The sequence below is a fragment of the Haliotis rufescens genome, unplaced genomic scaffold (assembly GCF_023055435.1).
Source record: "Haliotis rufescens isolate VD_foot unplaced genomic scaffold, xgHalRufe1.0.p SCAF_10, whole genome shotgun sequence".
NCBI lineage: Eukaryota > Metazoa > Mollusca > Gastropoda > Lepetellida > Haliotidae > Haliotis > Haliotis rufescens.
Genome location: NW_025963780.1, coordinates 34,447,084 through 34,474,531, shown reverse-complemented (window position 1 = coordinate 34,474,531; position 27,448 = coordinate 34,447,084). Strand labels below are relative to the sequence as shown.

General features: G+C 42.4%; 1 protein-coding gene across 1 annotated transcript; it reads right to left on the bottom strand.

The window, feature by feature from the left end:
• Positions 1-3,284: 3,284 nt before the first annotated feature.
• LOC124131005 (ankyrin repeat and zinc finger domain-containing protein 1-like) lies at positions 3,285-27,205 on the bottom strand. Its single transcript, XM_048389760.1, has 16 exons — positions 27,094-27,205; positions 25,130-25,313; positions 23,392-23,489; positions 20,290-20,386; positions 19,172-19,434; positions 18,808-18,923; positions 17,351-17,498; positions 16,945-17,167; positions 13,785-14,000; positions 12,904-13,110; positions 11,693-12,407; positions 10,828-10,939; positions 9,590-9,688; positions 7,193-7,273; positions 6,479-6,549; positions 3,285-4,115 (listed from the first exon to the last, which is right to left on the bottom strand). Exons 2-16 carry the CDS (start codon positions 25,308-25,310, stop codon positions 3,998-4,000), a joined length of 2,745 nt encoding a protein of 914 aa, XP_048245717.1. The 5' UTR covers positions 25,311-25,313; positions 27,094-27,205; the 3' UTR covers positions 3,285-3,997.
• Between the last annotated feature and the right edge of the window lie 243 nt (positions 27,206-27,448).

The window sequence follows — 27,448 nt, the reverse complement described above, 5'->3', positions numbered from 1 at the left end:
ATACCCTGTCCCAATGTAATGACAGACGATCCGTCAACATAAACATGTTAAATTATAGGATGCAGTTGATGATATCCTTTTATCACCGGAAAGTAAACACAATGTCTATTTGCCAATTATGAAAAATTAACACAACCATTGAATGATGATATCCCAAGTCAAACACAAGTATGAGAATGTCTTTCATTTATTTGCCGCTCAAAATATATATTGCACATGCACAAAAAATAAATAAGTCATTGACTCAATAAAAATATCCATTAATGACTATTTAAAGATTTAATTTTGGAAAATCGAAGTCAAAAGTTCAAATGAATATACATATCTTATTTGATATGTCACTTTTTCTGAAAGTGAGTGAGTGAGTGAGTTGGGTTTAAAGCCGCTTTTAACAGTATTCCAGTTATATCACGGCGTGTCAGCTTAACATGGGAGGAAAGACCGAAGTGATGCAGGTCTCAGACGTTTACCACTTCGGTGAAACCCACGAGCACGGGTAGGGTGCTGACAAACCTAGAAACATAATCGGGGCGAAACGGGATTCGAACCCACAATCATAGGTTTCTGGCGTGCCCAAGGGACGCAACTCTGCACAGCGAATCACCTTAGCGCCTTAGACGACTGGGCCACCCGTGTCCCCTTTTTCTGAAAGGATAACGATTAAGAGTGAGTGTCTTCAAATTGTACTGACATATTCAGCAGAGTTAATATTATGCGTGTAGGGCCATGGCAATATATATGTGTTTTGTAATTCAGCCCCTTGAAAGGTAGGATAGGAAGGGTGTCATATTCTTTTTAATAACTGTTATTGTTCTTTGAAAAATGTCAATTTTCAGCATGTCAGTAGAGCCTGATTTCACATGAAGACAATGACGAGTTCCCAGGGAAGCTGTACCAGCTGGTGGTGACTTAAAATACAGATAATTCTGGACGAGGATCACAGCTATGTTGCATCCATTGAAGTTTCAGGGCCAGATTTGGAACTGTCACGAACAGGAGTGAGTGAATGAGTGAGTTGGGTTTAACGCCGCTTTTCACAGTATTCCAGTTATATCGCGGCGTGTCAGCTTAATGTGGGAGGAAAGCCCGAAGTGATGCAGGTCTCAGACGTTAACCGCCTCGCTGAAACCCACGAGCACGGATATGGTGCTGACAAACCTAGAAACAAAATCAGGGCGAACAGGGATTCAAACCCCCAATCATAGGTTTCTGGCGTGCCCAAGGGACGCAACTCTGCACAGCGAATCGCGGCGCCTTAGACGACTGGGCCACCCGTGCCCCCGTCATGAACAGGAAACACACATACTGCTTTTTGTCTTCTATGTTAACATATCCAGAACACCAGCACAGAACACCAACAAGCACTAAAGCATCTTGGGGTGTGAACGTCACATTTGGCACAAGGTACAATGTTTACAAACAATATCTTGAAAACAGACAAACTGTTGACATACATGTATTATAATCAAGCTCAACATTTTCATTTTTGTGTTTCTAAAAATAATGAAATAAAAAAAAATTCAAAACAATGTTGAAATTACAGAAAGGAGAAGAAAATAACGGTTTGAATGAAAATATGTTTAGTGAGCATCTTCTTGGGGTATGATTTTTAACTTATGACTTGATATTTTTTTCAAAATCAACTCTGGCAAATATTACTTTGCCTCATGCCCTTTGGAACATTGACAAATATTGTCCATAAAGTAAGATATTAAATTGGTCCAATGACATCGTCTCTCTGTTTGATTGTTGAGGAAATATGCTAATTAATTACCATCCTCCACACACACAGACACCCACACTCATGACACACACACTCACATCCTCACTCAGACACACACTCACACTGTCTCACACTCACTCACACACACACAAACACACATTCAATTCTTACTGCCACACGCACATTCTCACAGACACACACACATTCTCACACAGACACACACATTCAGATACACAGATACACACACACACACACATACACACAGACACACACACACACATACATACACACACCCACACATACAGACACACACATTATTTGTAATGAAACACACACATACTAAATGCTTGATACCAGGAATGCCCATGACAACATTGTGGGGGTAATCACATTATTGTACTCAAACACCTGACCAATAGAATGCACTCAAACATCCGACCAATAGAATGCACTCAAACATCTGACCAATAGAATGCACTCAAACATCCGACCAATAGAATTACTTGTATACAGAATTGCCTGTCACTCTTTATCTATTGTTTTGCCCCCTGCCTGAACATCTCTGGCATGAACATCTATAAACAAAATAATTACATTGGTTAGACGCAGTGTGCGAAATTGCCACCTACCCAGTAGCCCGTGGCTAGCAAAATTTTGGCCGGGCTAAAGATTCTGAAATGTCCCTAGCTTGGCTACTGAAACTGGAACAGAATTTTTTATGCACCTCACTTAGTTAAACCAAAAAAAGGTCCTCCTGTTTCTGTAGATCAATACGATCATCAAAAATAAAAAAATGAGGTTGTGAGGTTGTGAGTTAACCAAACCCCTTTAAAATATTTGACTCATAATTTGCAATTTCGGTTTATTTCGTTGATACCTTCACAGAATCATATTTCTGGAAACGTAAGCTGTAGCTTAACAAAGCTAATGAAATTTGAAACTAGCAAGTAACTTTTGAGACTAGCCAGCACACCCGGCCAGAAAATATTTCGAGACTATTTCACACACTGGTCTGACATTACATGGTACTTAGTACACTGCATACTGAGTGAGTGAGTGAGTGAGTATGGTTTTACGCTGCTTTTAGCAATATTCCAGCAATATCACGGCGAGGGACACCAGAAATGGGCTTCACACATTGTACCCATGTCGGGAATCAAACCCGGGTCTTCGGCGTGGCGTGCGAACGCTTTAACCACTAGGCTACCCGACCGTCCTACTGCATACTGACAATAATATGACTATATATGGTATGACTTCAAACAACATATTATATAACAGCTCTTCTCAAAACATTTAGTCTCCAGCTGCCCAAGCCCACAGAAGAGTCAATGAAATCGTGGACGTAAACTCTGTTTTGTCTTTTCCTTGCAGATTTCATCATGTCCATTCCAGTTTCATGGTTGACAGGTCAAACAGTAGTCTGAGTAGGTTAGGTGAGGGGAAATGGGATGTAGCAGCCCCGTCAAGATTATTTCACTTGCATAGCGACATGCATTCATGTGTGTGTGTGTGGCTGCTTGTACTAGTCCAGACTAATACCCACTCAGACACCTTATACAGACTGAGCCGACCAGTCCTTGTTTCATCTCATAAATGCGCAGCACCAGGGTAACAACACAAACCATCTTTTTACACTGTTTTGGCACAAGGCAGCCAGGGGATTGAACCGATCTTACACTCCCAATGGCCTGAGTTGTTGAAAAGTAGGTCGATAAGAATATAACTTGTGAATAAGAACACTTCTTTTCTATCATGTAATTCACTGCAGCTTTATGAAAGATGCAAATAAACCCAAAGTTTTAGCTTAAACAAAACTTTAAATTATCTTAAACTCTACAAAATGCTAATCCTTTAACTAGGACAAGCTCAGAGAACATGTCTGCCAAAACAGTCGCAATGTATCCATAACTATATCACAATGGAGAAAGAAGAACAGTGTTTCACTAACTCAAGTGGAATGAATAAACATTAATTAATTTACTGCGAGGAAGACTTGAGACTTCAATAATTTAATCCATCAGTGACGTACCAAGGCCAGTCAGGACTTCTGCACATCTACATTAGGCCTTTTACTTTTACTTAGTTGGTTTACACAACTTTTGGCCTTAAATTCAATGTAGGTGGTCAAAAAACTATTTATTAAATTTCAACTTCCAGATTTATCTGCTACTAATGAACAAAAAACAAGCACGTTTTAATATGGTAAGATACTGAAAGAATCTCTGGTTCATCACTGATGAAGGTACAAACAATATCTAGAAACAGCTTGTGTTAAGATTTAGCACAGCTTTTACGATGTAGTTGTAAACATTTAGGGGAACAAAATTTGTAGTCTTTGTATTCAAAGGGAACCTTTCCAGTGGTGTCAGTCCCACATTGCCAGCAGCGACTGAAACAGAAAATAGAGTGAACTTATGACACCTCAGAAATAACTGCGATATATTTGGCCAAACTTTACATGGATCGAAATTGAGAATCAAACTTAACAATGCTGAACTGCCCCACTGTTGAAGTCTCTGTGAAGATACGGGTTAGAATTGGTCTTCAGCACCCCAAGCTTGTCGTAAGAGGCAACTAATGGGATCGGTGGTCAGACTTGATGACTTGGTTGATGCATGTCATCCTATCGCGATTGCGTAGGTCGATGCTCACGATATCAATCACTTTGACTGTCACTCAGTAATATTCCAGCAATATGACTGAAGCCAGTAAATAATTGAGCCTGGACCAAACAATCCAGTGATTGATATCGTGCGCAACAATCCATGTCATCGGGGCAAAATGATACACAGTCAAGCAAGTCGCCAAGTTTGACCATCCGATCCATTTGGTTACCTCTTACAACCAGCATAGGTTGCTACAGACCTATTCTAACCTGGAATCTTCACGGGGGCCCCAATGTAATCCGGGTAACTTTAAATCACTGAATAATAACCTGCAGTGCCAAGTGTTTAGCAACGCAGCTGAGGTGTAACAATATGGTGGGGTCGTATCCCGATACAGTACTTTCATTTGTACTGTATAAGTTGATATTCTTTCTTTTTGCAGGTGACTCACAACCCTGACTGCTTAAATTTCGGCAATCGAAGAAGGGATGCTGTGCCCCAGAACCATATCATCTTCCCCAAGGCAAATTAAGTTAAGTGACTGTTAAGTCCAGTTTCCACCCTTGCTGAACTAGGCTGCAATTATGGAGTTATATTTTGGCTGGACTAACGAGTCTATGCATAGTCAAATCAAAACCGCGTAATGAAATCAACATCCGGTTCGTAAACTGCCGTTCAGATTTCGATCGATTGCAAGATTTGCAAAGCATGTGTACCACCAACTCAGCATAAACAGATATTATCCAAATGTTTTCAGGTTTTTAATCAAGGTGTTCGTGTGACTGGATGCACTTCGCGAAGTAAGACCCTTTATATTACAAAAACAATTTTCATTATCCGTCAGATCATCTTGACGAGGCGCCACCATTTTGTTTGAAGCAAATGAAGGTGATATTAGAGGTGGAATATGTTTGGTCAATAGGCGGGACATAGAAGGGACATAACTCGTAATAGCCACTGGTGGCACTACAATCGAGCTCACAGATTTCAGCTTAGTGTTGAAAGGGTGGAAACTGGACTTTTACAGTCAATTAACTCCCTTGCCTTGGGAAGATGGAAGCATAGAGGATAGAGGGCACTGTGACTGTTATGCTATTCATAGCCAACCAGGAAATACTAGAAAATCTGTGTATGCTGGTTGTTGAACAATTGCTGTTATTATTTACATGTTTTTACACCAATAAAACTTGCGATGCAATATATCATAAGTATCGCGATAAAGTGGTTGTAGTGAGTGAGTTGGGTTTAACACCGCTTTTAACAAGTATTCCAGTTATATCACGGCATGTCAGATTTATTTCGGAGGAAAGCCAGAAGTGATGCAGGTCTCAGACGTTTACCACTTCGGTGAAACCCACGAGCATGGGTATGGTGCTGACAAACCTAGAAACATAATCGGGGCGAACTGGGATTCGAATCCACAATCATAGGTTTCTGGCGTGGCCAAGGGATGCAACTCTGCACAGCGAATCGCTAAAGTGGTTGTAAATCTATGTTATGTATCTTGGGCCTCGTATTGGGATACAATACTGTATCACTGTTTTGTTACACCACTACTATGCAGTTGAATGTAGTCAGACTGATAAGTTTGTTTGTTTGTTTGTTGTTTAACGCCACACCCAGCAATATTCCAGCTATACGACAGCGGTGTGTAAATAATCAGGTCTGGACCAGACAATTCGGTGATTGTTTCTTTGTTTGTTTGTTGTTTAAAGTCGCACTCAGCAATATTCCAGCTATATGACGGCGGTCTGTAAATAATCAAGTCTGGACCAGACAATCCAGTGATTAATTTCATAAGCATCGATCCGAGCATTTTGGATCGATGACATGCATCAACCAAGTCAGCGAGCCTGACCACCCGATCCCGTTATTCGGTGATTGACATCATGTGCACTAATTTATGCAATTTGGATCCGATGACATGCATCAACCAAGACCTGATCCCGTTAGTCGACATATCAGGTCAGGATGCTGTAACATGGTGAAGATTGCTACAGTGGAGTCACCAAGATATTCTCTGCAAGTTCTACATAAACCAGTGATACTTGATGTGTTTGCCTAGCCTGCCTGGGTAGTCCCAGTCTAACACAACACAGCTGGACTGAACTCAGGGGTAATGAGAGACAAGTGTTTCTATGGTTACCTGAGAACAGATGGTGCTGTTCCCTGTACTTCCTGTTGCTGCAAGATCCGTCTCTCGGCTGCCAGTGCTCGCTAGAAAAAGGACATCAGTTTCCATTATCTCCATGGTCCAACATTAGCAAGTTCATAGAGTACACACTAGGCACACAGAGTACAGATGGGGACCAATCTCATTAAAATCAGATCTTTTACTCAGATACATACCTCTCTCCATCAAGATCTGAGAACACCTCCAAAGACTGTTGTGTCAGGTGAACCCTGGGTAAACTTTGACCCCCCAATCAAAATGAAGGATGTGTAGGATCTTGAGCAAATCAGATGTCAGATTTCTTTAGCGATTTGGTTTTATTTCCTAACCACCCCAAATCAAGAAATTTTGATCTTAGCAAATAGAAGACCATCACGTACACATATATATAATTGTTGATGTGTGGGTTATTTTGTTTGTTGTTTGTTGTTTAACGATGCACTCAGCAATATTCCAGTTTTGTGACAGCGATCTGTAAATAATGGAGTCTGGGCCAGATAATGGATGACATGAATCACCCAAGTGAGCGAGCCTGACCACCCAATCCCGATAGTCGCCTCTTACGACAAGCATAGTTGCTGAGGACCAATTCTAACCCGGATCTTCAGGTGGGGTGTCAAGCATGGGTTGCTGGAGACCACTTCTACCCTGGGTCTTCACTGAGGTTGATGTGTGTGTGATATTCACCTTCTCCCGATCCGAGAGAGACAGGTATCTCTTCTTCTCTTCCTCCTCCGCTCTCGTCTTAGCCATCTCCACCTTCTTCTCCTGGAAGAAACACAAATGTCAGGTCAACACATCCACATAGATGTCTGCACTGAATAAGATTTCAAAATAAATACATGTTGATGAGATTTCCACTTGTGATTGGCACCAGTGAATGAGTTGGGTTTCACGCTCCTTTTAGCAATATTCCAGCAACATCACAGCAGGGGACACCAGAAATGGGCTTCACACACTGTACCCACTAGGGGAATCAAACCGGGTTAAACACTGTAACCACTATGTTACCCCACTGCCCTAATAAGTGCCATAAAGACGGTGGTTAGTAGTTTTTGGAGTTGGAGTATCTTTAAAAGTGAGTGAGTGAGTATAAGACATGTTAGAGGTAGAGAGTTTCAGCAGGCCAGTCTTATTTGTTTGTGTTTAAGACCACAGTCAGCAATATTCCAGTTACATCATGGCAACCTTTAAATAATTGAGTCCAGGCCCAATAAACCAGTGGTAAGTTAATATTGATAGTGTGGGTGTGGCTGGGTGTAGTGTGTGGGTGTGGTGTGGTGTGGTGTGGTGTGGGTGTAGTGGGTGGGTGTAGTGGGTGGGTGTGGTTGTAGTGTGTGGGTGTAGCTGGTTGTAGTGTGTGGGTGTGGCTGGGTGTAGTGGGTGTGGTTGTAGTGTGTGGGTGTGGCTGGGTGTAGTGGGTGTGGTTGTAGTGTGTGGGTGTGGCTGGGTGTAGTGGGTGTGGTTGTAGTGTGTGGGTGTGGCTGGGTGTAGTGGGTGTGGTTGTAGTGTGTGGGTGTGGCTGGGTGTAGTGGGTGTGGTTGTAGTGTGTGGGCATGGCTGGGTGTAGTGGGTGTGGTTGTAGTGTGTGGGTGTGGCTGGGTGTAGTGGGTGTGGTTGTAGTGTGTGGGTGTGGCTGGGTGTAGTGGGTGTGGTGTAGTGGGTGGGTGTGGTTGTAGTGTGTGGGTGTGGCTGGGTGTAGTGGGTGTGGTGTAGTGGGTGGGTGTGGTTGTAGTGTGTGGGTGTGGCTGGGTGTAGTGGGTGTGGTGTAGTGTGTGGGTGTGGCTGGGTGTAGTTGGTGGGTGTGGTTGTAGTGTGTGGGTGTAGTGGGTGGGTGTGGTGTAGTGTGTGGGTGTGGCTGGATGTAGTGGGTGGGTGTGATGGTGTAATAGGTTGGTGTGGTGTGTGGTTGTAGTGGTTGAGTGTGGTGTTGTGGGTGGGTGTGGTTGTAGTGTGTGGGTGTGGCTGGGTGTAGTGGGTGTGATGGGTGTAGTCGGTGGGTGTGGTGTAGTGGGTGGGTGTGGTGTAGTGGGTGGGTGTGGTGTAGTGTGTGGGTGTGGCTGGGTGTAGTGGGTGGATGTGGTGTAGTGTGTGGGTGTGGCTGGGTGTAGTTGGTGGGTGTGGTTGTAGTGTGTGGGTGTGGCTGGGTGTAGTGGGTGGGTGTGGTGTAATGGGTGGGTGTTGTGTATTGGGTGGGTGTGGTGTAGTGGGTGGGTGTGGTGTAGTGTGTGGGTGTGGCTGGGTGTAGTGGGTGGATGTGGTGTAGTGTGTGGGTGTGGCTGGGTGTAGTTGGTGGGTGTGGTTGTAGTGTGTGGGTGTAGTGGGTGGGTGTGGCTGGATGTAGTGGGTGGGTGCGGTTGTTATGGTGTGTGATTGTATCGGGTGGCTGTGAAGAGTGTAGTTGGTTGGTGGTATGGAGTGTGATTGTAGAGTGAGGGTGGGTGAAGTGGGTGGGTGGCAGATGATGTAGTGGAGTGTGGCATGAATTGGAGTATGAGCGTACTGGGTCTGCTGGGGAGGGCCGTGATGAGCAGGGTTGGCTCTGGTGGGGTGTGTCGAGCTGTGGTGAGCTGCGGTGAGCTGTGGTGAGCTGTGGTGAGCTGGAGTGGTAGAGTTAGTTACAACACCTTCGGCCACACAAAGACTGGCCAGCACAAAGTGCAACAGTAGTTCCATACTAAGCTGCACCAATACAAAGCAGAGTGCAGCAATGAGACACACTGGGAAACCTGCAACCAACAAAGCAGTATTCTACAACCCTTATACTGTAATGTGGGACTTGTCACAGTAACATGACACAGTGACCTGAATATGTCTTCTTTCCCTCGTGAGTAGTCTAAAGCTTAAAAAAGAATTACTGTACTCCATAAAACTGCTTCCTGTTTCCTCGATATTTTATTTTTCTTGGTTTGTAATTACTTTTATTAACATTATTTTTCTAGGCAAATTTTGTGTAGTCATAACTATCTCACGACAGGTGCTATACAAATCCCTACTACTACTACTACTACTACTACTACTACTACAGTAGAGGAAGGGGTTACACATACTACATCACCATGACAACAGTCTGGGAAGGTCTACCTTGAGGCGTTCCTGTTTGGCTTTCTTCTGCTGTTTCTTCTTCTCGGCATCCTTGACCCGCTTCTCTGCCTCCATCTCGGGTGTGAGTGCACTTGGGATCTGGGAGAAACAGGAAGTCACATAACCAAACATTGCCCACACTGCCACTATGAACATCAGGAGCGTGTGCGTGTGTGGCGGCCAGTTGTTGTTATCAGTAATCAAGAGCATCTGATTGGCTGGTAGAAAAATCATAATTGTCAGACTCTTATTTTGCTTGATATTACCAGAAATAAAAGCCAGCAAAGTAATAAATTGAAATAGTGGATTTTTGTATACCTCAGTACAATTTAAGTAGGGGAGGCAACATTGGACCGGGTGAGCTATGATGTCACCCAATGGATTACTTTGACCAGGTGAGCTATGATGTCAGCTGTCACCTACCTCAGCTAGATGACCTATGATGTCAGCTGTCAATGTGTCATCTACTTGCACTAGGTGAGCTGTGATGTCAGCTGTCACCTACCTGGACCAGGTGAGCTATGATGTCAGCTGTCACCAACCTGAACCAGGTCAGCTGTGATGTCAGCTATGAACTACCTGGACCAGGTGAGCTATGATGTCAGCTACCTGAGCTTGGTGAGCTATGATGGCAGCTGTCACCTACCTGAGCCAGGTGAGCTATGATGTAAACTGTCACCTACCTGGGCCAGGTGAGCTATGATATCAGTTGTCACCTACCTGAGCCAGGTGAGCTATGATGTAAAGTGTCACCTACCTGAGCCAGGTGAGCTAAGATGTAAACTGTCACCTACCTGAGCCAGGTGAGCTATGGTGTAAACTGTGACCTACTTGAGCCAGGTGAGCTATGATGTAAACTGTCCCCTACCTGAGCCAGGTGAGCTATGATGTAAACTGTCCCCTACCTGAGCAAGGTGAGCTATGATGTAAACTGTCCCCTACCTGAGCCAGGTGAGCTATGATGTAAACTGTCCCCTACCTGAGCAAGGTGAGCTATGATGTAAACTGTCCCCTACCTGAGCCAGGTGAGCTATGATGTAAACTGTCCCCTACCTGAGCCAGGTGAGCTATGATGTAAACTGTCCCCTACCTGAGCCAGGTGAGCTATGATGTAAACTGTCCCCTACCTGAGCCAGGTGAGCTATGATGTAAACTGTCCCCTACCTGAGCCAGGTGAGCTATGATGTAAACTGTGACCTACTTGAGCCAGGTGAGCTATGATGTAAACTGTCCCCTACCTGAGCCTTGCTGTAGTCAAACTTCTCTGGGAACTCCCCCATAAATCTACGGAACTCATTCCTCGTCTCCTTACTGGTCGTAACGGAGTAAGGCACTTTTCCAAACTTGTCTCTGAGTGAGAAATAAATATTCATATAGAGATAAAACAAACCTGAAAAACATATGGTTTTAAGGAACATGAATGTGAATTTTATCTCAAAACTAAAAAAAAGAAAGAACAACCGAGACCAGACTTAGAGAAACAGTGAGTGCACTGTGTTTAAAGATCTGATTCAACTGTATTTTCAGCCTGTTCCTCATGCTCTCATGGCATTTTAACTCAATTGTCCTGAGCAAGGTCTTGTGCCTTTTTTTTAACCAATAACACATAACATTTATGGTAGAATGGCTTCGTGTACAAAAAATGAACTGGTCTCTCTTACAGACCTTACAGTATTTTTGATAGGATGCACATGTGCACAACAGTATTACCGCTTAATTCATCAGGTTTGCATTGCTGAAAATAACAGCTGTGTTGCAGGCTCTCCTCCAATGTTAAACCATTTTCATTTTTGTTAAACCAGCCAACAATTTTTTCCCCCACCTACCAACAGGTTTTTACCTGTAAAAAATCTGTAAAGCAAGTAAAAGGAAAAGTGTGGCCTTAGAAGTGAGTGAAATCCATTGTCTCTAGTCTGCCTGTACGACTGTCATGCGTATGACAGATGTTTAAGGCCAAAGAAAAATAATTGTTCAGCCCATCCCCCAAAAATAGGGAAGGTGAGATGGGTTGATTTTCATTTTCATTTTCATTTTGTAAAACGGTATTTAGCAGTAAGTCGGTAAAAGGTACTGACATCGGGTTGGAGAGACTAGGAGACTCACTTGACTGCGGGATCGGCACCCGCCTTCATCAACAGTCTGATCAGGGACGGATAGCCACCCTTCGAGGCCACGTGGAGCAACGTCGTGCTGTTGTCACCAAAAGGTTCGTTCAACACTTCAACTGTAAAAAGGGGAGATAACTCAAATGTAGGTTGAGCCAGACCCAGCGTGAGACCTGGAAGACCTGCAGGTTTCGTGCTTGTCATCTTCTCTGATGATTCTTTCTCGAAAGTCTCGCCATTTTTATGTCTGTCGTGATGCACAATTTCTGAAATTGCATCCTCATCTTTCAAGGCATCAACATTCTCTGTATATTCCTGCCCATTTTTACTGACAATCTCTGAATCAATGTCTCCGCAATCTGTCACCTTGATTTCATAATCCCCCTCTCCTTGATGGAAACTTTCGTCCTTAACATTTTCTGTCTCAAAAACAGATTCAGGAATGTTTTCTTTTCCTTCTGTGGCTGAACCACCATCTTTATCGACCTGGGATATTTCCTCCCCCTTGTCTACCCCCACGGGCAGGAGGACCTCTGCCTCCCCAGACTCAACAGGTGCTCCCTGCCCCCCCTGCTGGGCAGTGTCGTCAATCAGGGGACTATCTACACAAGCTGCTGGGTGGTTGAAGATAGCCAACAAACTGCGGAGTGCACTCTTGTCTCCGACTTTGCAGGCGGTGTACAAGGCGTTGCGGAGGTGGTATCTTTCTTCAGCTGAAAGCAAAACACAAACAGGTTAACTTAGACCGGCAGTAGAAATGTTTTATTTTCTGAGGAGAATTAACGTTTAACACCACTTGGAGTATGGCTTCACAGGGTTTGAAATTTATTTAGATTTTCATTAGTCCATAAAAACAATCTGACGCACTGTAATAACAATAACAGACTCGAGTACCATGTCTCGAAACCTGATCAGACTTGAATCCCCAATTTCCAGATAATCAACATTTTTTCTCTTTTTAAACATAATCTCAGTCAAAATGTGTCTGCAACACACGACAGACGAGTTAAGATGTGAGTTATCTCCCCTGATCGGTTACGCAAGTCCCTGAGGAAGAAGTCGAGTCCATCTAAACTCAGCTACTGGACTCACCAAATGTCCAAAGTATCATCCCACAAAACTGACCACTTTTAAAAAACATCACATCATTTATATTTTACTCTATGTATATTTCTGAAGATAAGACGATAGTCCAATGAGTCTGCTCACCAAACAGATCACCTTCTGGTTCCACTTGATGTTTCAAAGATGGCCGCCGCTGCCGTTTGTTTTTCTTCCTGCGAGGTCTCTTCCCAGTCTGCTCGAACTGCTGCAGATCTAGTGTACTAATGGTCTCCTCCATCTCCACGAGGTCTGCCTCACTCGCGGTCGACGTTGCCGACGACGAGGGCTGGTTTTCCTCACAAAGCAAGTGATCTGATTCAGACACAATGAAAAGCAGTGAGTGAAGGCTTCGATGATAGTCATGTGATTGTCTGAAATTTATCATGTTAAGTAATCAAGACTGGGACTACAAAACCAATGGCTTGTACGGAATGAGTGATGGAATGTTTGCCAATAATCAAGCAGATAAACCAGTGATTGATAGCATGAGTAATGATACATGACATCGGGGCACGAAAACACGCAATCAGCACGGTCACATGTTGTGTTGCCTTAAGCAAGTGACTTTGTTCGAAATATGCCCCTGTTCACCTAGTAATGAATGGATATCCGATAGGTAATGTGACTGTTAACGATCTAGAGCCAAACAGGTAGCTTGAGTTGTATACTCCCCAGGGAGCTGAGAATGAAAATCAAGAGCACACTTAACCATTGAACAGAGTAATAATGTTTGAGCATACTTTAGGGTGTGGACAATGACACTATTATCATTGTTGTGATCACAGTAATTGTCAAAATAACTTACTACTATGGTAAGGTCAGGAAAGCAAGTTTGGTTATACGCTGGTTAGAAGGGATGCAACAGTGAACTGCAATGCCTGTGACAAGTAGGCTATCCATGCCCTCTGTTCCATCACAATGGTGAAAACAAGTATTGCTTTAATAAAGCCTAAACGTTTTTAGTATCACAACCTATCACTACCCACCTGGGAGAATGAACTTGCCCGTCTGTTTGTTGCTTGGGCTGCCACTAACAAATTTCGGGGAGGCAGCTAGTGGGGACACGCTTAAATCTTTATCTTTCAGTTTCCGTGGAGATCGGCGTAGCGAATCCTCAGACACAATTTCCAGTCGCCCTGTCTCAGGACTAAAGTGACGCAATGGCGACATTGGCAGAAAATCTTTCACATTGCCCTCCTCACCTGTGACAAAAACAACGTAGACAAATATGTCTGGAACAAAACCTGTCTTCCACCTACACACTTCCCGCCAAAGCCCAATATCATCAAAATCAGATTTTCTACTCTGACACAATACCTCTCTGCGTAAAGATCTCACACACCCGCCACAGAAGATAGCATCATGTGAACCCAGAGCAAACTTTGACTGTACAGTCAATGAAGTCTATGAACCCTTGAGTCATTCAACATTTTACAACATATCAGAGTAAAAACCTGATACTAACGAGTTTAACAATTGCCAGAATATTATTACATGCAAAGGTCAATATTTACCTGTAATTCTATGAAAGTACAGTAAACTATGGTTATAACGAACTCAAAGGGACTACTAATTTTAGTTCGTTATAACCGTAATTCGTTATAAGCATATATACAGTATAACTACAGCAAATAGTCGGGACTAAAAAGTTAGTTCATTATATCCGTTAGATCGTTATAAGCTTGTTCGTTATAACCGTAGTTTACTGTATACCTGTATTACTGTCAGGTATTCTACACTTAAGAATTGACCTTCACTTTGTGTGAGTCATTGGAGTATGAACCTTCATAGAGTGAGGGCCAAACTGTATGAACGTCGGAGCTTGCGACGACGTTCATACAATGTTTGGCCCTCACTCTATGAAGGTTCATACTCCAATGAACTCACACAAAGTGAAGGTCAATTCTTATAATTTTTTTATCACTATTTCTTACCTCAAAAGATGTAGGCCTAGATCTAAACACAATTTTATTTAGTACGTGTGACTTCATGTTTACACTGACAGCCATACAACAACCAGCTACATCGCGGAGTAAAATAGTTCCTCAAAAAGAGAGGTGACATGGGCGTATGGATGCACAACTTGCTCTCCAGAAACATCTTACGCAGCACATGTGTTCAAATCATATCCTCATTAGATGAGAAAGGTCTGTAAAGAACTACCTCAGTAAGTCAGTCACAATGACAGCGCGTCGTAATACATTTACATCAAGTACAAGACGTCAAAATGGCCGACACGATAAACGTGACGGGAGAGATTTCCGAAGTTGTTGATGAACCTTTGGCGGTTACATGTGTTAGTCATCATTAATCAACTGGCCGATCATTGAAAGGTTAATAAAGATGCGTCAAACAGACACAAAGGTAAATTCATAGATTGCTGGAGACGGTCAATGTCAGCCTAGGCACGCATCGAGTCGATACTACGATAGTTTAGATGTGCATTTCTTCGTTTGTTCATTAGGATGGGCGGTAGCGAGGATATTCGTGAACAATCATGCAGTCACTCTCTCTGACATTTCTCAAAGTATACTGAAACGCTGAGACCAAGAATAAAGGTTCTAAATGATCAGAAAGAACGCTTATGCATGTTTTCGTGGTAGGGAATTCCCAGGGGTTTCCCCAGGAATGTGGAAGTAGTCCGTCAGTTTTTACGTCATTTCAAGAACACGGTCTCGTGAAAAACGTATGAACGTCAAATTGTGTCGTTCATACACTTATGAACGTCAATTTCGCGGTCCTGTGACCGACCTCTCGTCCAATGGAAAAGCCGTATATCGTGTAAACTTCAAATCTAAAAATTATAAAGGAGTAAGTGTTGTTTAACACTTTAGCAATGTTATTTTTGGTTCACAGAAGCTTTGATTTTCTCTCTCTGCCAACACCTTTTGGAACAGAGAATGGGGGTCTCTCTACAGGATTTTCGGGACTCAACAGTGTGGTACGTGTTGACCTAATGTCGAATTTCAAGGGTCAATCATTGAACTAGCATAAGAATAAGTTGTTCATTGAGTGTCTGAAATAACCGCCTGCCTGCCTGCCAGTGGCTGGTAACTTTTCTGGGCTGAGGGGCGGTCGGGTAGCCTAGTGGTTAAAGAGTTCGCTCGTCACGCCGAAGACCCGGGTTCGAATCCCGACATGGGTACAATTTTTATGAAGCCCATTTCTGGTGTCCCCCGCCGTGATGTTGCTGGAATATTGCTAAAAGCAGCATAAAACCAAACTCACTCACTCACTGTTGTAATTTTCCTCCACTTGCCCGCTTATCTGGCAGATAATTTTATGACTAATTATGTATTCTGTTTTATTATCATTCCTTGTAGATTCTCAAGTAATTGTTTGCATTATTATTGATGAATCAAGATGGGTTTTGTCCCTGTTTTTTCACGACTTTTAAATATCTATAATCTCTGAAAGTGGCAGATAACTTTGAACACCATCTTCCCGAGGCAAGTGAGTTAACTGACTATAAAAGTCCAGGTTTCCACCCTTGCCGAACTAGGCTGGTATAATGGAGTTACATTTTGGCTGGACTAACGAGTCTATGCATAGTCCAATCGAAATCGTGCACCGAAATCGAAATCCGATTTCGTAGAGTGTCATGCAGATTTCGGTCGACTGCAGGATTTGCAAAGCATGTGCACCGCTAACTCGTTGTCAACAGATATTTTCTAAATCTTTTCATGTTTTTAATCAAGGTGCTCACGTGATTTGATACACTTCGCGATGTAAGACTCGTTTTATCACAATATAGATCTTGATTATCGATCAGATCGTCTTGACTGGGTGCCACCGTTTTGTTTGAAACAAATGCAAGTGATACGAGAGGTTGAATCTGATTGGTCAATAGGAGAGGCATAGAAAGGACATCTCGTATTAGCCACTGGTGGCGCTACGATCGAGCCCAGGAATTCCAGCCTAGTTCGGCAAGGGTGGAAACTGGACTTTTAAAGTCAGTTAACTCTCTTGCCTCGGGAAGATGTTGAAGACGGACAGGCAACATTAATGGATCACTTGCCCGACTGTCTTATTGGGTTTGAAAATTATCATATACGGAAAATATGTCATCATGCACGGAAAAATATGCTGGCATTTAATGATGGCACTTGTCACCTTGGCAACAAGTAGCAAGGATTTGTGTCTTACCATAACACTCGACTGATGCCAGCATCTGGTGGACTCGTTTCACTTCATTTAGAGTTGGTCGACGTGTTGGGAATGGAACTGTTCTGATGCGAACGTCATCCTTCTTAAAGGGCGGGTTCTTGCTGGCATAGAACATCTGTCTGTTGAAGCTCGGCGCTCGGAGGAAGATGAGGTCACATTTCTTCAGGTGCTCAGACCAGGAGGTCAGGAGATCCTGGACTTCCTGAACACACAACATTGGAGTGTGTAACTAGCAGGGTCTATACTATACCAGTACAACATGGTTGCATAATACCGGTTATAATTACATGGGTTTATACCAGTAAAACAGCTCAAGTCATGATTACAACTTATATCAAGAACTATCTCAAGGGCAAATTCAGGACATTTATAAAAGTGTTTCTACCTGTATAAGTGCCGCCTCGTTATGGCGTCTAATGCTGGCACCTGCTGACTTGGGGGCATTCCCCTGGCTGTCTCGACTGCTCTGTGCTGTCCCGCGTTTCGCCCGGACCACATACCGATGGAAGGTCTTGTGGACTACCAAGGTCTCTCTGAAAGTTTCACACGAATCTTTTGAATTCCTTAGCATGGATCTTGGCAAATCTCGTTCTTATGTTACACAAAAAACAAGAGTGAGTGAGATTGTGTTAATGCCAATTTGAACAGTGTTTCAGTGATATTCAGGTTGATGTGGGAGGAAAGCCCCAAGTGGTGCAGGTCTTAGACATATTAGGTTCCTGGCACAACTAAGGGACACTACTCTGCAAAGTGACAACTGGGCCACTTGTGCCCCCAGATGAAAGAAGAAACTATAGGAATTTGTGTTCCCATGAACAAGTATATTAATTTTCATTCTATAAAGGACTGTGTAGGAACACAAAGCCAAAGTGAATCGCCCACTTTGTTAAAAAGAGCCAACTAATTTGCAACCATGTCTGTTTTACTAAACCATTCTCACATCATGAAACCCCCATCTATTTTGGGGGGAAGTGAGGAAAGGTTTATGAGTGAGTGAGTTGGATTTAACGTCGCTTTTAACAGTATTCCAGTTATATCGCGGCGTGTCAGCTTAATGTCGGAGGAAAGCCCGAAGTGATGCAGGTCTCGGACGTTTACCACTTCGGTGAAACCCACGATCACGGGTATGGTGCTGACAAACCTAGAAACATAATCGGGGTGAACTGGGATTCGAACACAATCATAGGTTTCTGGCGTGCCCAAGGGACACAATTCTGCACAGCGAATCACGGCGCCCTGACGACTGGGCCACCCGTGCCCCCAAAGGTTTATGAGCCAGTAGCCATCACATCAATGAACAAAAAGTAGTTCCAGCCATGTGACCTCATTTGCATAGTTATCAACTTGTAATGCAAATTTTTATGAGAATGGTTTCAATAACACTATCCATTATATGTCAAAGAGAAGAAGTTCACAGAAGTTTCCTCTACACAGGGTAGGGGTGAGACGGGTTACTCTGGTACTCGGCTCGGGTTGGTCCTAAGTTACACCCAGGTACCCACAGGACTACCCGGACCCTGATGATAACAAGAAAACTCCAAGGTTACACTACAAGTCGCTGATGGTCACATTACTTTCTGACTATGTACGCATTCTTGACTTAAATGTTTGAGTAAAGATAAAGCTTCAGTCAACTTCAGTGCATGAATGACCTGATCATTTTCTACGTGTATCTGAATAGGTTTTGCCAGGGCTCCAGAAAAACAGTTCCAATCAGACATTTTGTACCCAACTCCCAAGACCTAGACCCAGATAGGGTCAGGTAATAGGGGTCAGGTAAATTTGGACTCATCAAAGCCCTAATACACTGCCAACAATCACTTCTTCTCTGTTGTCACGTACCCCTCAAACACTGCTGCAGCAAAATGGCCGCCAGCTGTCATACAGATCGCCCACTTGGTTTTCTGGGGCAGATCAGCAGCGGTGGCTATCAGCTCAGCCTGGGTGCTAGGAGGTTTCTGAAAACACACACAATATCATAAAAATCATATTAATATTTTTGTCTCAGGGTATTGTAAAATGAAATTTCTGGGGATATTCCTGACGGATTTCATCAGCTAATCTTAACTTTAATTTTAATTTTAATTTTAATTTTAATTTTAAATTTAATTTTTCTATACAGTTCATCCCATTATGGATGGTTTAAATGATTATAAGATTGAATTGCTGGGTCACTTTCAAAAATATTTCTTATGATTGTTTTCACCTTTTTATGATACAGTAGGCATCGGAACACGGAAATTAGCTCTCCTTCTTTGTTCTTAAAATAGACTTTGGGGTATTTCCTGGCTGTTCCTTCTATCGTCAACCCTCCCTCAGATTCACTGTCTGTGCCACTGTGGGCTGACGCTCCCCTCACATGCTGGGGTATAGCCATGGGTTTGCTCTTCCCTCTCCCTCCCCCGGTATCAGTGTCCGTGTCAGACATCTCCGACTCATCCTCCGACCCCGATATGCTGGAAACATCACCTGGAATGACAGCAATGTCCATCTAATGCAGGTAACACAGTGAGTGAGTGAGTGAGTGAGTGCCCATGTCGGGATGACATCACATACTTCCACAATAAGTGAATAAATATTGATCAAGAATAATTTAGTTCAAGTGGTATCGCTGGGTGCGGTGTTAAACAACAACAAACAAACATTAATTTGACACATAGTTCCCAGTTTACATCAGGTTCAGCTTTGTGTTTCATTGTTGTTGTTGAACGCCATACTCAGTAACAAGTCCTGCTATAGGACTGTCACCTGTAAATAACTGAACTAGACAAACCAGTGGTCGATATTATGAGCAACAGTCCATGATGCCAGATGAGTGAGTGAGTGAGTATGGTTTTACGCCGCATTTAGCAATATTCCAGCAATAACGCAGCGGGGGACACCAGCAATGGGCTTCACACATTGTACCCATGTCGGGATTCAAACCCAGGTCTTCGGCGCGATGAGCGAACGCTTTAACCACTAGGCTACCTGACCGCCCCAATGCCAGATGAGTGAGTGAGTGAGTGAGTGAGTTGGGTTTAACGCCGCTTTTAACATTTATTCCAGTTCTATCACAGCGTGTCAGCTTAATGTGGGAGGAAAGCCCCAAGTGATGCAGGTCTCAGAAGTTTATCACTTCGGTGAAACCCACGAGCACGGGTATGGTGCTGACAAACCTAGAAACATAATCGGGGAGAACCGGGATTCAAACCCACAATCATAGGTTTCTGGCATGCCCAAGGGACGCAACTCTGCACAGCGAATCGCGGCGCCTTAGACGACGGGGCCACATGTTATCAGACATGTTACCCATTGTTTACAGATATATTTAACTTGAAGTACCTGCTATTTTTTCAAACTCGTCTTCACAAACAAACTTGGACCCTTTTAGTCGAAGTTTCAAGTTGTATCTGTGCCAGTCTGATTTGTAATGCGCTTTCTGAAAATATAAAATAAAAACATTTGATTACAGTTACCATGGTGACTTGTCCTTGTTTGTGTTTAGAAAGATTCAAGGCTTAAGGAGACTGGTCATTTAATAGGGGGGGGGTGTTGAAAGATTTGTCTAATACTGTATGATATTTTGCTGCGACCCCTACCCTTCCCTGCATGTAATGCGCCTTTTTTTCAGGACCCCCACCCCCCAATAAAAATTACGAGTCTCTCTAAAGAGAACTTGAAATTCATAAAATGTCCTTGACAGTAAAGCTAACCAAGGACATGAGAGAAACATCTGGCTGATGTTGATGCAAATATATTGTGACATCTGATGCAATAGATTCCTGATAATTTTCTGCTGTTTCTGCATAAAGTTTGATAGTCTGATTAAGTCAGATTAACTTATGATAATCAGGCTATTCATTTGTATAGTAAAATTAATGATAGGTGAGGCACACATGTTGCCAAAAGTGCAACAAGTACTTCTGATACGCGTGTTTTCCCGTTTTCAATAGATCTGATAACAATATCTGACTCGTTTACATCTTACCACTAAATACACTCATTAACATATTATCACTAAATAATCATAATAATCATATGTGTTCTGAGTCAGCTAAGTTTTGCACTAAAACAAAGAGGATGTGACTAGTACTGATGAGGCTAGATAGCGAGTTTAGCTTCACGCCAATTTGAGCTGTATTCAGTTACATCATGGAGGGAAGCTTGATGCTGGAGGAAAGCCTGAAGTGATGCAGATCTAAGACACTGGAGATCAATATGAAACCAACAAGCACAGGAAGATATAGAGGCTTGCCGAGGAGTTTTTCCACTTTTATCAACGAGTGTTGATCCTATATTTGATATCACAAGACACGAGGGTGAAAACTTATCTATCATCCAACATCATTCTTCCTACTTTTTCGGTTTGTAGACAGTAATTAGCAGTGTCTTAAGTGTAAAATGTACTGCTAACAGCTTCAGTAGCAGAGCCATTACTGATGTCATTTGATTGTGACATGGTAACCAATGACGTCACAATGGCCTGCAAAGTATTGTGATGCAATTTCATTGCAGATACATTGAAGATATAGCTTGATCTCACCCAAGCGATATCTCCTGTGGGAGCCAGTTTGGGATGATAAATTTCTCTGATAAAATCAGCAACATAATTATGTGTGTTTGTTTGTTTGTTTGTTGTTTAACCCTGCACTCAGCAATATTCCAGCTGTATGACGGCGGTTTGCAAATAATCAAGTCTGGACCACACAATCCAGTGACTGACATCATGAGCATCCATCCACGCAATTGGGATACGATGACATGCATCAATCAAGTCAGCGATCCTGACCACCCGATCCCATTAGTCGCCTCTTACGACAAGCATAGTCGCCTTTTACAGCAAGCATGGGTTCACGGGTCAGCAACATAATCAGGGCGAATCTGGGATTTGAACACACAATTATAGGTTTATGGCTTGCCTAAGGGACACAACTCTGCACAAGTGTGGTGCCTGAGGCCAAATAACTAGCTGACAACACTGCCTAACTTCAAACAAAGGAGTACTGGCAGGTCTTTTGGATATTTGAACTGAACGACAATGACCACAACATTTGTATATTAGAATAATATTTTGTTATACCGTATTCGACGTAATAAGCGCCCTGCTCTAATAAGCGCCCACGGCGATATTTGCTAATATATTGGCTAGTGAACAATCTCAATTAGCACCTCTTCCAATTGATTAATGTACACAAGACTTATTCATTTGTGTATAATACGCACTCGTGTGTTATATGCACCCTTAATTATGGGCAATTAAATCCTGGAAAAATATATCTGTCGTATATAAACATTTCAGGCTGTCAGCATAAACCATGAAATTTACGATCTTTCAACTCAAAATACTATTCTAATAAGGGCCCCCTGTTTCTAATTTCGAGAGCGCCCTGGGCGCTTATTACGTCGAATACGGTATTGACATTTTTTAAGTGGAGTTCAGCAGTGTCAGCATGTGCTCTTTACTCATACATATAATCATGATAATGTTCTTATTAATAACAGTCTTCCAACATTTAAAAACATAACAATTTGAATAAATTTTGAGAGTTAAGGTTTCAAGCTATTTTGAAGCGCTGTCTGAACATCAGAAACATTGAACATGTTGAAGTAATGTTTGAGTTTTGAAAGTTCAAGATGGTCATGGGTGAAAAATTGACATCAAAATGAACATTTTGAAGGAGACTTTCCCATAGTCTTAAATCAAATAGCATGCAGAAATTGGTGTAATATGTTCCCATTTTTGTGGCAGGGTGTATTTTGCATTGTCCAAAATGAAAACTTTACTTTAGGTATGGGTGGGTGAAATTGCGTTTAACGTCACGTCCAAGATTATTGCACTTATATAGCGACGTGCATGCACGTGTGTGTGTGTGTGTGTGTGTGTGTGTGTGGCTGCTTGTACTAGTCCTGACTGATGACGATTTATAGTGCTAGCTCACTGAGATACCATGCCGCAGTTTAACATGAATATCCCACTCAGACACAGTATACTGACTCCGAGCCGACCAGTCCTTGTTTTAGCCCCTTAATGCCGAGCGCCAGACAGGGTAACAACAAGTACCATCTTTATCGTCTTTTGGTATGAAGCGGCCAGGGATCGAACTCCGGACCTTCCGCTCTCTGAGCGGACGCTCTACCTCTAGACCACGGAGGCAGTCTTTAGGTATGGGTAAAACATGTTCTGTGAAAATGATAATTAGCTGATAATCATGATAATGATCTGTTTTTCACTAAATTGTAATTCTGTAAGTTCAGTGACAATGGACAGAAGAGTGGATAAATAAACAACCGACAGAGACATATAACATAACCATAAAAACACAACTTTATCTCAAACGTCATTTGTTCAGGAGTTATTTTGTAATTCCGTCTCCTTCACAACCTGCATGTTTAAAACTGAGCTACACAAGCTGACAAAAGATGCAAGATAACGATGGCATGTACCTGCCCCCGGCGTGTGTCGAACTCTACACTGCAGAAGTTGCAGGACATCTTGTCCGACACCACATGCTGCCTTCTGTGGTGGTGATGGCCGAACACTTCTGGAAACAAGACAATCAAGACCCTGTCATTCCCCCAAAGAGGCTGCAGAACCAAAGTTCATATACAATTGTATCAAGATTTTCCAAAAATACAATGCTAGGAAAAAACTGAAAGATCATAATAATAATTTTGCTCCATTAAAAGCAGTTTGGCATGTTTTATTAAAACAATGAAAGAAGAAACAACACCACGTGAAAGATGGGCTTTTCAAAATAGGATGAGGCAATTGGCACTTCCGGCACACTTTATCCCAGACCTTCAAACATGACTTTGTTCGTCTGCTGGCTCAATATTTATTATGTTGAAGGTGAGGTGAAATTGGGTTTAACGTCGCGTCCAAGATTATTGCACTTATATAGCGACGTGCATGCACGTGTGTGGCTGCTTGTACCATGTACTAGTCCGGACTGATGCCGATTTATAGTGCTAGCTCACTGTGATACCATGCCGCAGTTTAACATGAATACCCCACTCAGACACAGTATACTGACTCCGAACCGACCAGTCCTTGTTTTAGCCCCTTAATGCCGAGCGCCAGACAGGGTAACAACAAGTACAATCTTTTAACGTCTTTTTGTATGACGCGGCCCGGGATCGAACCCTGGACCTTCCGCTCTCCGGGCGGACGCTCTACCACAATATCAATATTCAATATTTATTATGACAATCAATGCAACAGTTATTCTACCATGACACTGAGCAGAATGTTTGATCCCTGCTAAGTGCTCGGTCCAAATAACAAATATGAGACATTGATTCCACAGGAGACGAGCTCAAATTAAAAAAAAAAAGTTCATTTATCTTTTAAATGAGTACCCTAATTACACAGACACGGTTTCAGTTTAAACTAGTTAAAACAAGGCACATATTGCAATGTCTGAACCAAGACTGGACATTTGCAGCAGATCTTGGATCATTGTCTCCCTTGAATGTAGCATGGACACCAGGGATATTTCTCCCTCTCCTTGTCAAGGCTCAGTAATATGTTGAAAGCATAAGCACGAACACAAACAGACAACAAAACTCGCTGCTTCAGGTCAAACATTGTTATTCGTTTGACTTTCATTCTACAACTGACAAAACAATCATCTCCACACACACACACACAATCATTCCAAAACACAATCAAGGTCACATTCTATACTTACATCTGTCAACTTTACTGATATAATTCACACGCTATCATAACACCTGAACTTCCGGAATGAGAGTTATCTCCCCTACATCACTTGTCATGCATGAACGAAACAGAAACATTTACTATGTTTAAATATTCACTTTCATTCAGTTCCAATTTGTAGTATAATTGAGTGAGTGAGTGAGTTTGGTTTTACGCTGCTTTTAGCAATATTCCAGCAATATCACGACGGGGGACACCTGAAATGGGCTTCACACATTGTACCCATGTCGGGATTCGAACCCGGGTCTTCGGCGTGACAAGCGAACGCTTTAACCACTAGGCTACCCGACCCTCTGTAGTAAAATTGATGCCTTATAGCCCTCAAATACTTCTAGTCAATCATTGTATTTTCACTTGCCTTCAGCAAAAAGAATTGTAGTCCCAGGCTCATGGACGAACATCATTTTCGAAGGATGAACACACCATAAACATGAAAAGCTGCTCAGTCCATTGTCTTACCTTTGTCAGAATCAGCGTTATCTATAATCCTGTCATCATCCTCAACACTTGGGTTGCATGTTGCTATGGTGATGCCGTACAGCTTCTCCTGGGCCAGTCTCCCATGGTATAACATACAGGAGGAATAATGCTGGCTCTTCTTCTTTGGCAGCTTCCTGGGACTTCTGGTGCCCCCTTCCATTTTCTATCATCATTGGAAACAGATATGGCATTACTTGCAATCAGCATGATCAGAGAATATATGTACCTGTTAGGCCAAAATAAAAAGTCTTATGTTTCTGGTCTTTTGGTTTGGCCAAAAAACGAGTGACAACTCAACTTTTTTTAAACAAAAACATAATAAGGTCTGTTATCAAAATGCCTTTTTTGCAGCAATTCAGAAAGGTTCAGTAGAGTGATGTCTAAACTGTACTTTGACAAGCCAAAAAGAACAAAAAAAGCAATCCATTCTACCTACACTTTTGGGGGGATAGACTGAAATGGGAAAATCAAATATTTTTTCCTTGGCCTTAAAGTAACATGTGTCATATACATGATAGTCTCCTCGTTCCGGCAGACTGGTGACTGTGGATTTCACTCACTATTAGCATGAAATGGTATACTTAGTTTGATCATGTTTACACAGACATTGATATCATCGGAACATTTTTTTCAAAGGGAATCATTAATCACTTACAAGAACCAGAATCATATGAACATTGTTAGACTAACATATAGTCCCTGAAATAATGTTGTGGTATGGAATACATGGTATAAGGTTAAATAAAAATCATTCCACAAGGGAACCCACAAGTATTAAAGGCACCCTTGAGTTCCCAAATTCCTACTATCCTAGAATGAGTGAGTGAGTTGGGTTTAACACCGCTTTTAACAGTATTCCAGTTATATCACGGCTCATCATGTTAATGTGGGAGGAAAGCCCGAAGTGATGCAGGTCTCGGACCTTTACCACTTCGGTGAAACCCACGAGCACGGGTATGGTGCTGACAAATCTAGAAACATAATCGGGGCGAACCGGGATTCGAACCCACAATCATAGGTTTCTGGCGTGCCCAAGGGACGCAACTCTGCACAGCGAATCACGGCGCCTTAGACGACTGGGCCACCCATGCCCCCTCTACTATCCCTAGAGCTGAACAAGGGATGAAAGTGGAATGGGGGGGGAGGGGGAACCAGAGCTTTGTGACACAAAGACGTTCAGCTATAAGGCACCAGACTTTGCTCAGGACAAGTGATAGTCCTGGCAAAATGGTTTCAAGTCAGTTGTCTCGTAGATTTGTTAGAATGCTATCCTTGACTATGTTGACTCAAAGATGTACATCAGTCGGCACTAATTACAAGGAGACAAGTCTTAATAGCATGGTTACAATTAGCACTAAGGCTAGAAATGAGAACAAGAGAGTGGAACAAACACAATGCCTTTTTAAATTCACACCTCTTTAACAAATGAAACTTCTAGCCATTTGAAGCCTGGTACTAGTGGTAGTCACATCATTAAAAAATGAAATACCATGAGCAATATATGACCAGATGACAAATCCTGGCAACATAGTGGAATTGGAAGTAGAAGCCTCGGAAGGTTATCTATCAAGTATCAAAATTACAAAGTACAAAATTCTCGTCGTCAAAGGCTCCGTGTACAAATTCTGCTGTTTGACAGCGGAAAGCCGTTAGTCTAGCACTAGCAGCGCTCGACGATGAGAACATTGTCTATCAAATCTATATGAATGTCTTACCGCTTTGAGTTTTCTACTTCTGAAACTGTTCAGAGTGAACGGGATAATTTCTGTAGCTGCCATGTAGGAACACTAAGATATTCGGTTTTCACGAACTGTCAAATGTCAGCACCATCTGATAGGACCTACTAGTGATGGCAGCTGTGCCACTATGTCGTGTGAATTGTGAAATCTTCTCAATCTCACAACCATAAATACTTCAGAAACATATAGCAAAAGGTAGCCTACCTCCAAATGTACAGACTGTGGTGATTCTTCCGATATATATCCTCTGTTTAGCTGATTGCACCAGAAAAAATATTGGGTTATAGTTGTGCAACACTTATTTTCATGGGCGCTGCCATTTTGAAAATGCCACATACGATATGTTGTGAGGGTAAGAACTAAATATCTTAGTCACAGCAGGTTATAACTTGCTTCTGATCAAACGCCATGCAATTTATTATATGAAACCTGTAATATTGTAAGACCAGGCTATATTACTTTAGGAACACGTGCTTTAGCGACAACCGAAAATATAGTAAACAATGGGTTTATTTAAAATATAAACTCATATACGAAAGCAATATAGGTAACATTATCT